The sequence below is a fragment of the Pipra filicauda genome, unplaced genomic scaffold (genome assembly GCF_003945595.2).
Source record: "Pipra filicauda isolate LSUMZ 115617 unplaced genomic scaffold, ASM394559v2 scaffold85_size2586006_pilon, whole genome shotgun sequence".
NCBI classification, from domain to species: Eukaryota; Metazoa; Chordata; class Aves; order Passeriformes; family Pipridae; genus Pipra; species Pipra filicauda.
Window position 1 is genome coordinate 845,836 of NW_024105042.1, and position 15,098 is coordinate 860,933.

The 15,098-nt window shown below is 36.3% G+C and overlaps 1 protein-coding gene across 9 annotated transcripts in view; it reads left to right on the forward strand.

Annotated features, from left to right (window-relative positions):
- The window catches only part of CFAP43 (cilia and flagella associated protein 43), a 42,760-nt gene that overhangs the window by 4,867 nt on the left and 22,795 nt on the right, over window positions 1-15,098 (forward strand). For 8 of the 9 annotated variants that reach the window (XR_003543998.2, XM_039390678.1, XM_027738686.2 and 5 more), the window contains 13 exons: window positions 444-611; window positions 1,538-1,688; window positions 4,656-4,806; window positions 6,422-6,484; window positions 6,915-6,991; window positions 7,701-7,832; window positions 8,941-9,057; window positions 10,167-10,247; window positions 11,064-11,212; window positions 11,756-11,859; window positions 12,877-13,017; window positions 13,792-13,961; window positions 14,703-14,855. Coding sequence is in view for 8 of the 9 variants with exons in the window: in XM_039390678.1 (XP_039246612.1) it covers window positions 444-611; window positions 1,538-1,688; window positions 4,656-4,806; window positions 6,422-6,484; window positions 6,915-6,991; window positions 7,701-7,832; window positions 8,941-9,057; window positions 10,167-10,247; window positions 11,064-11,212; window positions 11,756-11,859; window positions 12,877-13,017; window positions 13,792-13,961; window positions 14,703-14,855 (1,657 nt within the window). In the remaining variant the exon portion in view is untranslated. The remainder of the gene's footprint in view (window positions 1-443; window positions 612-1,537; window positions 1,689-4,655; window positions 4,807-6,421; window positions 6,485-6,914; window positions 6,992-7,700; window positions 7,833-8,940; window positions 9,058-10,166; window positions 10,248-11,063; window positions 11,213-11,755; window positions 11,860-12,876; window positions 13,018-13,791; window positions 13,962-14,702; window positions 14,856-15,098) is intronic. The other variant, XM_039390676.1, reaches the window with a different exon arrangement.

Genomic DNA, 15,098 nt, shown 5'->3' on the forward strand with positions numbered 1-15,098 from the left:
GGCTGTGTTTTATTTCCTAATTATGATACCTTCCCGCTGCAAGCATTACAGTCATTATGTTATGGAGGTGTTAAGCAAGGTTGGGGTGCTGAAGAGTTAATTGTTTAGGCCCATTTGAGTAGTCACTGATGGAACTGTTGAAAAAAAAATCCATTTCGCTTGACTCTTTTGGTTTTTTCACAAGAGGAAGTGCATGATAATGTTTCTAAAATGTTAGTTATTAATTTTCTAGCAGTAATAATTTTATGTGTGGATAATTAACCACATCCTTTTCATTTTCAAGAGGACTCAACTTCTTTGGCAGCAGCAATTTTTTGTCAGTGACGAGGTATTTGTTTTCCAAACTGAATCTTGAACGCCAGTCATAATCACATCCAAATCTTTGGCTTGAGTGTTTTTACTTATTTAATGGATTTTATTTTCTTTTACTCTCCTTAATGAAGGAACTGGCAAGAAAATATCCTCCTGTGCAGTGAGTCTCAGCCAGGGATAACAGCGACCTCTTTAAGTTTTAACCCTATGAATTGGCAACAACTGTGTTTTGTTGGCGAGAGCTCCGTTACCATCTGGCACATTGAAAGGATTGAGGACGAGCATCACCTTAAGCGAAAGTAAGTGAAACACCCTCTAGGTTGAGAGTAAAATATAGAAGTATATTTTAATAACTAAGACTAGCAACACATCTATTTGCAAAGGATTTAGTCCAATACAGTTCATCTAGTAATTGCTAAATCACAAGCACTATGAATCTGTCTAGTCAATCAAGTGAATTGAATTTATGATTTCATTTCTTACCACTCACATGACCGGATTATGCACACCATGAAGCTAATACTAATCAGCTGCTTTGGCAGCCTCCATGAAAAGCTGCGTGGCTGAATTAAGGTAGTGCCTGCTCTGCTCTTCTGTAAGTAGCTATGTTGAGCATTGCTTTTGTGGTTATGACACCGTCAAATTTGGATCCGTTTCTTCTTTGTAAGTATAGTTAAACAACATGTTGTTGTAATCATAAATTGTACCAAAAGCACTATCAGTTTTCTATGTAATTTCCAACTTGTGTGGCTAATTTACAGGTCCAGAGAGGGTGGCTGTGTCAATGCAATTCACTGAGCACACTAAACTAGTATTTCTGTATGCTAAAATGTTTTTTGAGGTTGGTATAAAAGTAGTGTGTATCATTCAAGTTGAAGTCCTCAAAGTATTTCGCTTTTTCAGTGGCATTCTCATACTCTGCCATTCCCAACTTGTTTAATCTTGTTAACTATTAATATGAGCAACATATTGCCACTGATACAGTTATACTAATGAAAGTATAGACAAGGCCTTAATTTGCAATCTGAAAAGAGCACTGAAGGGTTCTGTGCCTTTTCTCATTACAGAATACATGTGTAAATATTTATATATATATATATATTCACTTTTTCTCCATTACTTTTGCAGAAAGAAAGCCCATTTTGAAAACATATTTCTCTATTTTGTATCAGCATTTATTATATATATTTCTGCTCCTCAGACAGTGTCTTTTACTTTTTCACAGCCCTGTGGAACTCCCTGATGAACAAGGGTCCATAAGTCCTCATGAGGATTTGTTTTTCCCCGTTTCTCGTAGTGATGATCCATACCATGGCCCTGACTTGCCAGTTTCAGCAATTGCTGGACTGGTAGGAGATGAAGCAGAAACATTCGTGGTACTTATTGAAATTTTTCCTTTTTACTGTTCCAAGTCATTATACTTTCTATGCAAATAGGTGTTAATAAATTAATAATTTTAATGTTTGTTAAGTAGGTACAACCCAGTAAATAGATCTGTTATCTCAGCAATATTTTTGAAATCCATTTTGACAGGAGATGGAGAAGGCACAATGCTGCTGCATAGTGCAGTGCAATGTTGAGATTTCTGACACAGGCCCTAGCACAGTAACATATCTGCAGTGGAGGTACGAATCTGTATTCCAGAAGAAACATGAAGTGTGTCAGCATTTAACTATTCTCAAGCTAACATAACCTGCTGAAACCTTGAAAACCTATTCTTATGCTAAATTATTAGTAACCCTCAGGTATCCTTAATTCCCTTTGGGATTGCTTTCTTTTTTACTTTCAAAATGTCTCAGGATATGGAAACATTGAAGGCTTTACTCCAGACAGCAACCCCTGCTTCTGAAATACCTTTCCATACCACTGTCAGTGTTGGACATGGCCATTTGTCTCACTTGTATTAGATCATTTACTTTTTAGCCTCCCTTGAGATGCCTCTTTTGAGAGGCTTCAAAAGTGTTCTCATTTTGTTTGAAATCTACTTTCACCTGACTACCAACTAGAAGTGTGAAAACATTTAACTTGCAAATTTGGAATTCTCTTCTAAGATTAAGACCATTGATTGCTGAGTTCCTCTGATAGCCAGATATCTTCAGACTACAGTTGCTGTAATGGACCAGGCTGTCCAAAATAGAGGTGCTTTAACCACTGTTCTTCACTGTCTTTATAAAGTGACAGGCTGCTATGGCAGATCTATCAGTGGTTACTGTCACTGATGGTTTGTATACCAATACAAATGTCCATGAGCTCTGGCCTAAAATCTGTTCCTCCGTTTTTGGGAATACCTTGGAGTTATTTTCCTCTCTACTGTCGTCAGTGCTACTTCAGTTAGTAGAAGACAACCTACTTCTCCTGTGGTGGTTAATGAGGTGTGTTCAGTTGAATGTAGTGGGGTAGTATCATGGCCTGAAGAAGTTCTCCCTATCTCCGCAGAATTCAACAGAAGGATTTTTGTTCTTTATCATTAAATCCGAGTCAGTGGAGATCAATGTTTTTCACATTGATATAAGTGGAGAACCTTTTATTCAGACTGTTATTGAAAGGAGTAAGCTGTATTCCCTGGCCCTTGGAGGCTGTGTCCCGCTCTTAAGGAGTGTGTGAGAGGCAAGCAAGAAAAGGAAGCCCATTGCTGGTGTGATTGTTTGCTTCTTGGAAATGTGTCAGTGTTCCATACTCTAGAACCACATACTGAGGTTGGATATGTACCCAAGCGTAACCACAATGGGGCAGCAGAGGGAAAGAAATTGAAATATCCTACAGCTTTTCTTTCTTGCATTAGATTGATTTAGTTTTGTTTCTGTATTTCTTAAAGCTGGGACCTCATGACAAGCCCACTTGTGGGCTTGAGATGAAGCCCACTTCATCTCTACCACCAATTTTATTCCATTGTCTTTTTATAAAACTTTTTGATGACAAGGAGCCATCATGGATTTTTTTTTTCCCTGAAGAGGTGCTACTCAAAAGGGAGAGAAGTTCAAAAAAAGACAGCATTATGATTATTACTATGCACCACCGTACCAATGCACAGTTCAAGAAGCAACCTGGTTTGGGATTTACATAATCTCATCCTAGGATTAGCATATTTTACCTAGTTGATGTGTAAAGACAGCGGGTACAAAAGAACATTACAGAAATTGTGTTTACACAGGGAGCTTCTGTTTTGCAGAAGTTCAGTTACAACCTTCCCAAAGATTTGTGATGTTCAAGCCTCATAAAATCAGTGAAAATGCCTATATTAAATGTTTCTCTGGGTGATGTAAAGCCTTATTTGCTATAGATTTATTACTGTTAGTCCTATTTGATTTATAAAGTAAATATTAATATGCTTTGTTTCTGTAACATTTTTCCCCTGAGAAATTAAAAATGCTTTGTAAGCATAAAAAGTAAGTTACTTACCCAGAATCATATAGCAAATCCTTGGGATATATTGCTAATCCAATCTAGGTACTTGTGAATCTCTATCCTATGTTTTCATCACAAGTCCATCCATATTTTCTTTTTTATAGAACCTTTAGTGAGACAGCAGGTGTTTTATGGAATTATAGAATCTTCTTTTTTTTCATCCATCCTATTGTTTAGTGTTCCTCACCAGTTTGGCACATGTGCATGGTGCTTGGAATCATCTCTTTTAAATGTTCTCCCAAGGTTTTCCTGTGTTTTGTTCCCCTCTTCCTCTCACCGAATTCTCTTTAATTTGGTTCTTTCTATCATGGTATTTTTATGACCCTTGTTACTGTTGTATCTGAACAGGTCACTCTCTGTCTTTAATAATATTTGGTGGAGAAGTTCTGTTCTTCCTGTTTTATGGTTGACAGATTTATGAGAGTTTTTTTTAGCAAAATCAAGCTCAAGGCACAGAGGAAGTCTGGGTCAGGGATATTTCTAGCATTAATTTGCAGATGACACAAAGGATGAAAGAGCTGTTTTACAGAGCAATTTGGATTATACAATAAGATAAGCTATTCAAACAAAGTGTGTTTTAGTAGTGCCAAGTAAATTCTTTACAGAGAGAGTAATCAGGCATTGGAATGGGCTGCCCAGAGAGGTGGTGGATTCACCATCCCTGGAGATTTTTAAACGCAGATTGGACATGGCACTGAGTGCCATGATCTAGTAAATGGACTGGATTTGGACCAAGGGTTGGACTCGATGATCTCGGAGGTCTTTTCCAACCCAATCGATTCTATGATTCTATGATTCTAAGTATGCAAGAACCACATGGTTATGTGGTAAGACTTTATGAGGTAATGATCTTTTTTTCTTTTGCCTTGAAATGAATGTAACTGCTTGCAAAGGTATTTGTCAACTGTTGATTGAACTTGTCTATTTTCATGCTGAAGCCTAGAAATAATATTAAGACTTCTGTGCATCCCACTGCCCACTGCTGGACTGCAACCTCAGAAATATACATGGGCTGTAAAGAAGGATATATTTTGGCAATTGATGCTGACAAACACTGCGTTTCTATTCTTCAACCAAAACCCCCACCTGGTAAGAAATAGCTATGTGTGTTTTATTCAAGTAGGGAGGAAAGTGGACAGATAAAAGCTCTTTGTGCTTTCTTCTGTTGTCCTATTGTGCACCTTATGGAAATTATAAAGCTATATTGCAGAACCCTTCTCTTTTCTTAGTATAGTAAACATTTGAGAATGTCTTTTGAGCTTCTGTGTTCATTTCTTTAGTCAATTCTTTCCCAATAATTGACTTCTGTTTTTCTTTGGGAAAAAAAAAAGAAAAGAAAGAGAGAAAAGAAAAAATCCCTCTAAGTACATCAAAATTGATAAAAGTAACTGTATTTCCAGGAGCCCAGATTGTATTAACCAGCCATACTAGATTAACATTAAACTATTTGTATAGCAGCTAGACACAGTCTTTTTACTATTAGTTAAATACCAATAATTTATTTTATTTTTCATGAAATATTGGATAATCTTCATTTGCTATGTTAGGTGTTGCTAGAAGTGATCTCTGAGGACTCATTATGAGTCTTCAAACAACAAAACTGAAGTAGTGTTGCTTAATAGCATTCCTTAATGTCAGCTCTTACTAAGACTTTACTGCAGAACATATGAACATAGAGAGTGAACAGAAGATGTCTTTGGCTTCAAACAAAGAAATCTGCTTTTAATTTATTCTAGAATGGGAGGACCTGTGATTGACTGCAACCTGCCAAGGCAATTTGTCTGCCTTATATGTATTCCCCATCATATTTTCTTCTTTTTTTCATGTCATTTTTTTCATGATTTTTTGAGCTGTAGCAAGTATCCTTGGCTTTCACTTTTGATAGTTATCACCAAAATGGAAGGCTGCTTTTAAAAAAAACCCAAACAACAAACCAGCATTATTTCTCTTTTCAAAACTATCAGTGTTAAATTTAGCAAATCAAGAGTTGAAAATCAGCAAAAAATAAAAAGCTGAGGTATGACCAGAACTGGTTTTTGCCAGTTGAGTAGAAGGCAACAGGAATATTTACCATTTGGGCTTTTTCTTGGCCTGTATATTCTTCTTTCCCTTAATCTTCGTTCGCGAAGCCTAGCCATGAGGATATTCTTCTTTAAGACCTGTCCTAAAACTGTATAAAAAGATGGTCTGTATTTATATTATACTGAAGCTTCTGCTTAATTTAAAACATACTGCAATCTGTATCTATTTAGAAGAATGTTAAAATGCATGTCCATCTTTAAGCACATGCCTAATTCCTGTTATGATGTTGCAAACAGAATCATAAGCAGCCCCAACATTTCACTTGGGCATTTTTTTCAGACTGGCTGAAGTCTCCTTTGAAAGTATATCAAATTTTTTAAAAAAATCATTGTTAGAAATAGCAATACCATAACTTAACACTAGAAGAAAGATAAATCTGCATCTGTACCACTCTCCGTGGCAAGTATTGCTATCTCCCTTTTACAGCTGTAAGCTGAATCACAGAACTGTGCTTGCTCAGTTGCATAGATGGCAGAAATGATAGCTATTGGGAAAGAATGCACATTTTTAATATAGTATACTGAACCTGGCCTTTGTTCAGTAGAGTGGAATACAACTGACTTTGATTGCAATATTGACATACAAGCAAGATTGACATTATAAATTGTTTTCTTTTGTGCAGAGTACATGCAGAAAATATCGGATGTGGTGTCATATGTTCGTAGAGAAGTACAGAAAAAGAAAGGTATTTCCATGTTCAAATCAAGCTAATAGATTTTTAGGCAGCACCACTGATGTCTGGGAGTAATATGTGAGTACAGCTGGTTAGAAAAACTCATCTCACACTGGTTTCTGTAAGACACACTGTTGGCAATCTTATGTGTGTTTACATGACAAAAGATTAATAGCTTTCGTGCTAATAGGCAGCCAAATTAAAACCTCAGGAGAAACAGTGGCAGTGGACTAATTTCTGTTCTTTCTCATTTAAATTGGAATAAGTGATGCTAGAATAGGTTCCCTACTGCTTTGTTTTAGCAACTTTTTTTTAGAACTGCAATCACTTGTAATTTATTGGAGTTAGGATTTAGGGTTTGTTTCAAACACTTTGTTTTGAGCTCCCAGTCCAAAAAAAAAAAAATTAATTTTGGTATTTTTTGTTGGTTTTGTGCCTTCAGGTGGCGAACTGAATGATCGGCAAAACCCACTATTTTCCATGGCATTTTGTAATGAAGGACTATACGCAGCTGGAAGGGTGAGGCATCCTTTATGCTTTTAACTTACTCTTACTGTGTGAAGATCAAAGAACATTGAAATGGAGCATATTTGCAGAGTTCACCACAAAAACAGGAGATAGAAAAAGTGAAGGGCTGCAGGACTATAAAGGTCTGGTGTTGTCTATATTTTCTTTGTTAAGACTTGAGACAGGGGAGTAGCGTGTGAAAAGATTCCAGTTTTGTAGTCAAAGAAGCAACAAAAGAGGACAATCCTGTTTTTAACAAAAGACTAAGAATACTGTAGAGGAACCAGATAGAAGGATGGACAAAATATAGAAAAGGAGAGAAAATGGCCAAGAGAACTGCCAAATTGTTTTGTGCAAAATCTAACTCAATATCTAACCAATGTGACAATGTCATTGTACATTCCTGCTTAAGAGTGGGACAAATTCTTATACTGTCTCAAAAAGAACAATATGAAATCTTAACTATTAGCTGATGAGAGAGTCTGTTGTTATCAAACATGGGCTGTTACTAAGAATTGTATTAAAAAACACCTTTGTTTTCAATAGATTTATTATCCAGGGTAAGAGTCCTTCGGATTTAGAGATACTAAAGACAAATTAGTTAGTGATGGGATTCACTTAAACATTGCTACTTCAGAGATTTTCAGAAATTCTTGCACTTCAGTTTGCCAGATAGTATAAGTGACATAGACCTCATGTGGATTTGTACCTTTCTGCACAGGATGGCATTTTATTGTTTTATCACATCAAAGATCTGCAGTATGAGATGAAAGTCTGTGCTGATATCTCACAGTCCATATCTAGCCTCATATTCTCTCCTGATTACGCCAGTCTTCTGCTTGTCACTGACCAGGTATAGCATTTGAGATAATAGCTCTACATACTGGGATGTTCCTGTGATTCTCTATGTGTATACTGATACTATTAGTATGAAATGTCTAATGTAATCACACAAGTCAACAAATTATATGAGAGATGGACATAGTCCATTCTGTGTTTTTACTAAAAATTGGGAAGACTTAACGAAGCACAGAACAATTGCCTCCTACAGATGGTGGAATATAAAGTGCCTGATATTGGGATTTCCCAACAGAAAGAAATACTTGTGTGCACAGTGGAGTACATGGTCAGAATCTCCCGTGTGTCCAGGTCATAGAGGACCTACTGAGCATGAACTGTAGGGTTGCTGTGTGCCTGCACAGGAAGAAAAGTGTAGCTGGGGTATATCAGACCTACTGTGACTCTGCAGTAGTTGTTCTCCACATGTGCATGAAGTTGTCTGGCAACCCAGTCCAAGATCCTTCTTTAACCAGCCTGATGTCCAGAAATCTTACACAAGGGTCCCAAATACTCAAATTCTACCTATTTTCCCAGACTGTAAATAACTTAAATTGTCATTTTTAAAACTCTTTAACTGTTTTTGTAGTTGTGTGTGTGAGGTTTTGTGTACAGAACAGCAGTGCAATGGTAACTTTGCTCACACTCTTTCTGATTTCATTCTCCTTTTGTAAAATGAGTAGAGAAGTTCTAAAATCTTTGTCAATATTAGTTACGAATTGTTTCTAAGAGCTTTAAGATATTTAGATAAAAACATCTTTTAAAGCTAAAGATTTATGATTTTTGTTTTGTGTTGGTTTAGAAGATTTATTGATTTCTGGAGTAACGTGAAATTGAGTGAGTTTAAATTATTTTATTAAAGCAGTTTTGAGAAACAAAACTTGAAAATGTGACTAGCTGGATCACTCAAAAATTAACTAATCTCATCTTCAGCTAGCATAAATTAATATAATTCACTAAATTCAGAAGAATCCTACTGGGCACTTTTTACCTCAATTTAGAGTCAAATATAAAACTTCAAAGAGTGAAGCTCATAAAGATGGGTGTTTTTTGTTGAAGTCTTTGAAAGCTTTTAATGAAAAATTTCATAGCCTCGTGATGGACCATTTCTCTTTATTTGTCAGGGACCAGTCTATAGTTACAAACCTGCCCACAGTGGAGAAGCTGTCAAACTTTTGGACACATGCAGCAGTTGTTTTCTGGAAGCTGATTTTCTTACTCCAGGGAACAAGTACTGTGTGGTAAGAAATTGTGTTGTTTCCTATAGAAAAGTGGCTCTTTCCAGGTAACCAATATGTGGAAAGGCACAAAAGTACAGGCCTTGCAGAATTGGGATGGTTCTGATATTTGTTACAGTTGTATAACTTCTTATTAAGGAAGTAAATGGCATTAATTCAGGTACAGCCTATAAAAGGGTCAGAATTTGCCCTGGAGTGCAGGTTGGATAATTTATGGATTGCTAAAATGTTGTATATGTTCTGCTGCTAATTTGTGTGATTTACTATTGTTTGGGAAGACAGCTGAGCAAAAGGTGGATTCAATTCAGAGAACTGATGTCAGAAAAAGAAATTTCTACTGATCTTTTCAGCCTTTTGCACAAATTGGAACATCCTGAGAGATACCTCTATCCTGGGTCCAGGGACAAAGAAGGCCTTACTCATGGATCTGTCCATTCTAAGAAATACTTTGCTTTCCTCCTATATCTTTTACTCCTGCAAGACATATATTTTATCCAGCAATTCATTTTCAGGCCATGAATTCTTCAAGTGGCCAGCCTAGGAGACCTGAGGTCTTAGTCAACTGAGTTGGCTGAATCTCTTTGTTGCCATTAGCATGGGAACAGTAAATTTTACCTGATTCTGTGTGAGTCATGTGAGGGTTGAGTGATCTCTAGCCTTACTTTACTGTGGAATTAAAAAATTTCCTGGATAGAAGAAGAACTCAAGTACCATTATATGCATCATTTTTCATGTGAGAAAACAAGACCTCTCCTCAAGCCCTTTACTATGCAAAGAAAATTGTAAGCAGGTTGTTCTATTGCTGGCAGAAAGGTAGAAATGCTAATATTTATCCAGCTTATGTGTTTTGTCCTAAATTGTCTCATTCTGCTAAAGACCATTCCTGTAGTTGCAACAATTCACAAAAATTACTAAATGTTTTCCTTAGGTAGGTGTACCTTTCAGCAACTGGACTTAGAGGAAAAACTAGATAATCTCAAGTGAAACTAGTAACCCTTGATCTGCTATGCTCAGGGATCAGTTGAATTTATATTCTATAGAAGATCACTAGTCACTTCCAAACTATTTGGTTATTTCATCCTGTTTTGACTATGTTTTTCTCTGTTCGACAGTCTGTAACAATTTCAGGTGAAGTACAAGTTTGGCTCCTGGAAGATGGAACTTGCCTCGGCAAGCTAAACCTTGATATTGAGGTACACATAACCAGGAGCTTATATAGGGACTGATACTTAATTTTTTTAAAATATTTTTCAATTGATAGCATAATATGCCACAGATTTGGATCAATAAGTGGTGAAAGCTCAGTAATGTCTTTGAACAACCCATGAATGAGATTTAAAAAATATTATATTTCAGAATGTTTCCTTGAACTAATCATGTGTTTAACTTGACCATAAAGCAGAGGAAACATTTCAACCAAATGTTCTAGTGATGTGTCTTTAGGGACAAATTTGTAAATAGCATCTAAATTTTTATGATATTTTTTTCTTATATATTTTATTATTTTTTTTATTTTAATGAGTAACAGAAAAGTTTCAAGAGTATAAAAACTAAATGCCTTGACTGATATGAAAAAAAGGTTTTAAGAAATGAGTTGATAAAAGTATTTCAAAATATTAATGCTTTGTCCTCATGAAAGATACATTTAAACCCTGAAATCTGACATAGTAAGAAAAAAAATCACTTTCTGTAACAGCTGTACATATAACAGTACACTCGCTATTTTATTTAGGTGAAACTTCTTTGACTTAAAATCTGGATAGTGGATATAATGGTGGGGTTCTTTTTCCTGAAAAGAACAAAATTAGCTTTTGATGTGTAGCTACGGAGCATAAGTAGAATTCCTATGATGTCTCTAAAATACTTTCTTTGTTAAAAAAATTGGGTTTTAGATAAACCATTTGGGTTTTCTGCTTCATTTTTAAATAGCAAAAGAAATTGCATACTAACACATAGCATAATATATAAAAATATGTGGAACTGTTAAGTGTCTTTTTCTTCTTGACTAGGCGACTGCTATGGCTTGCTGTCCCTCCTCCAACAGTGTTGCTGTAGGGACCAAAAGAGGTCAAATCTATTTCCTTGATGTTACCAAAGCTGAAGCTCCACGGGTTGTTCACAGAATTTTTCTTTCCAACTTTCCAGTGCTGTCTTTGCAGTAAGTATGGAGTTACAAGGGTAGGAATATTGTGGGTTTATTGCTTGAGTAATGATATTAGTTGAAAATTGAAGTCTTTGTTCTAAGAATAACAAATTAAAATATTTTAACAGCTTCTATTTTTTTCTAACATCTTCTGAACTGCTTGCAAGAGGAGTAGTAGCGGGATTTATATGAGAGAAATATAAGAAATCTGTATTTTAAGAAGGTTTAACTGAGTACTGAAGATACTGATGTATAAGATATTTTTCTGAAAGATCACCATATGCAGTAATTATGGACAATCCCATGTATCTGACTTTAGAGGGTTATTTCTCACTGAATATAAATTTGAGGTTTTGTGAAGTAAAGTTTAAGCCTTTTGGTAATCTCTTCTTATATGGTGGATTTCTGTTACCCTTGTTATTTATTCATTTGCTTAAAGTTATGGACTTCAGCTGTGTTTATGCTCTCAATGAAGTTAGGAAGTTATGGAAGTAAAATTATTTGACTCTTTATTGACTGTTTTGAACTGATTTCTATTTGGGTTTGTATTTTACTTAGTTATGATCAGAGTGGCCAGTTCCTCATTGCAAGAACTACAGAAGGACATGTCTTTATTCTAGATGCTCGGCCATCAAAATTATTCCAAGTTCTGGGGTATATAGGTAATATATGTAACAGCATTAATTTTCTTTTCACTATTACCTGTAATTTAAGTATACTTGCTGATCAGATTAAGGCATTCTCCTTCATTATACTTATTTTCTTGGAGGATTAAAGATATTCTTCCCACCTATTTTGTCCAGGCCAGTCTTTTTTTTGTTATTTTTTCTTTTCCTCTGTAATTTTAGATAGCAAATGAACCAATACTACCCTTCTTCCAGAGCTTTTATGAGTCACAAGGAAAAGAATGGATTGGCTGACCAACTGATGACAGCTCCAGCACAAAAGTAATAGTGGTGGCAAAGAACTAAAGACCTTTGTGAGAATTTAGACTAAAAAACTGTAGGTTGAGGTAGCTGTGTGCAATCTCCTGTTACAAATTTCCACCGCAGACATCTTTAGCGTGGGCACTGCTGAAATTGTCAGCTTTGCTTGTTGATAGTGTAGAATAAAATATGACAGAATTTTAACTCAGAAAAAAAATGTGAAATTTGTAAATTTATTTTTCAAATAACTTTGAAACAGAACACGTCTGTTTCAATTCCAGTAACATTATTCTTACAGATCTCAGCTGTGTTTATAGATCTTTAGCATAATTTTAGGTATAAAAGACATTATATTATAATAGGTTTAACAAACAGAATTATATCTCCTTAAATAATTTTCATAATTTTCCTGATCATGTTCTCATTGTCTGTCTGGCTTCTTAGAGGAGGATTTGTCTGTGCTTTATCTGGCAGTTATCAGCAGACAGTCTCCAAATTGCTGTAATTTAAACTGGATGTAAACTCAGATCTGAATGTTTAATGTAATAATAACACTCTGGTGCTTAGGGATTCTCAGCAGCCAATGCCTCAAGTGTAGTTGTGTGCATGCAGCACTTCCTGAAACCAGGTTGAGGTGGTTGGGCAGGGGTTTATTCAGAACAGGGATCTGGTTTTGTTTCACTTGAAATCTTAGTAAAATAATGTTACCATGCTTCAGTAACAATTTCCATTGGTGTTCCTTACCTGCTTCAGTGTTAGCAGATGAAGTGCTCGATCTTTCTGTAGTTTCTGACCTTAAGAATGACTTAGTTGAAGTAATGGTACTTCTTAATGGAGCAGAGGTCCAACGAGCAAGACTGGAAATTTTTTGTCTCTCTTCAGCAATCACAACAGGTAAGAATTGAAATAAAAACTGTGATCTTTTTCTAAGGCAAAAAGCCTAGTGTCAGATTTTCTAGTTATTTGATTTTTAAAAGGCCTTCCAGCTTACAAACTTTTTAAAAAGTAGTTTTCAACAAAGTTAGTATTTTCTTTAAATATTCACTGTTGTTGGGCTTCTTCTTTTGCCTATTTTTAGACGTATAAAATGGGGCTTGATTTTCAAAGTTGCTGAAAATCAACAAGTTTTGTATTAATGTCAGCCTTAATATCAGGTGTTTTATCAGCCTTAATTTCAGGTGTCCCTTTAAAGCTCAAATTAAAGAACCAAAACGAATAAAATGCCCCTTTGAAGATGTGAATGTCACTGTTTTAACCTATACCACCCAGACTGTTTGTTCCACATGGCAGAGATGCCTAAAACAAGTTCTAGATGAAGGCAACAATGACATGACCCTGCATGCGAACTAATTAGCACTGCTGACGTAATGCTCATGATGCAGGGTAAATTAGTGTATGCAAATTGTCACATCACTGTGGATAAACTGTTTCTAGTACTTCTTTAGAGCCACTAGAGCTATTGCTCTGCCTCACTTCAGTGTGCTTCATCAGCACAACACACAGAGTTAGTGTTAAATCTAAATATCTTAATTCCCAATCACTTCCCTGAAAACTCACATCATGCTCACTTCTTGCTGGGAATCATTTTCATAATTATGTGATAGGCAAAGCACCTGCATTAGTGGTAGTGATGCCTCTTCCTCCCTCTTTCTTTTTTCGATCTTTTAGATAATGATAAGTGTGTGAATGACCAAGGAATGTTTAATGCTAGTGCCTTTAAAAAGAAGCAGTATGAGCTGGATTACCCTTTGAGCTCAGCGGTTAAATTGAAGGATAACATTGTGTATGGCTACTGTACCTGTGCACCTTTCATCTGTAAATACCATCTCTCTGAAGAGGTAATTCTCTAGAGTTGCTTTATTTTGAGTGGTGGTTAAATACCAGCAAACAAAGGATGTAGATGAAGTGAATATAGCAGAATCTTATCTTAATGAAATCCTCTCCACTAAAAATACCTACTCCATCTATACTCATCAACTTTCAGTCTCCTACCACCTGTTCAGAAACCTGGCAAAAGCCATCTCCTTGTTCTACTATATTGGTTCTTAAAACTCGTACAGCTTGTAGGCACTTCACATGTGGCTTCTGTGCATTTCTGCATCTGCTGAGTAGCCGGGATATCCAGGTAGTGAAGGAACTGAGTCAACGTGAGCCCAGGACTCGCAGATGCAACTGCAAACCCAGCCCAGCCCTGCCTCACAGTGAAGCAGTGGAAGCTTCAGGAAGCCACTGTCACTGCCTGCGGCTGAACTGCAGCTCTCTGCAGCTCAGGTCTCCTCCAGTTTAAGAGTCAAGTCAAGTAAGAAGGTGAATTCCAAAGGTCAGCATTCCTCTCTGACGTGTCTCATCCTTTCTGAGCCAAGAAACTCCAGGCCCAAACATACTGAATATAGACCCTTCTGAAGAGATGAGAAGCAAATCAGCAGCATAGCAATAACACTGCTCCCTGAGCTCAGTAATCCAGCAGCGTCTTAAATTGCAATGCATGTGGTAATCCACAAAGCCCTCGCTAGTCTTCTCAAAATGGCAGAGAGATTTCCATCATCTAAACTGCTGCTAACATTTTGTTTGTTTGGCAGAATATGTTGGAAGATCCACCAGTATTTTCATCAGAAAAGAGGATTCCTAGCAATCAGTTTGGATCAGGTTTCCTCTGTGTATCACCCAACAGCCAGTGGCTGGCAGCAGCAGCAAAAGATGGTGTTTTGTTTATCTACAATATTTCTACTATGGTAGGTGGGTGTCTGGGCACACGCTTTGTTTGGTTTACAGAGACAAAGAGGTGTCAAAATTACTTTCCTTCACCGTAAACTTTTCTTTCCTTGAATATAAGGTGGTCCAGAAAAAATTATGTTGAACGTGAACTGACATAGCATTATACAGGACAATTGTTTTTATAATGAACATGTGTACATTCATACAAACTACTTACTTTCTTCTTCAGCAAATCTTAGAGGAGATAATTTTGCTACTCC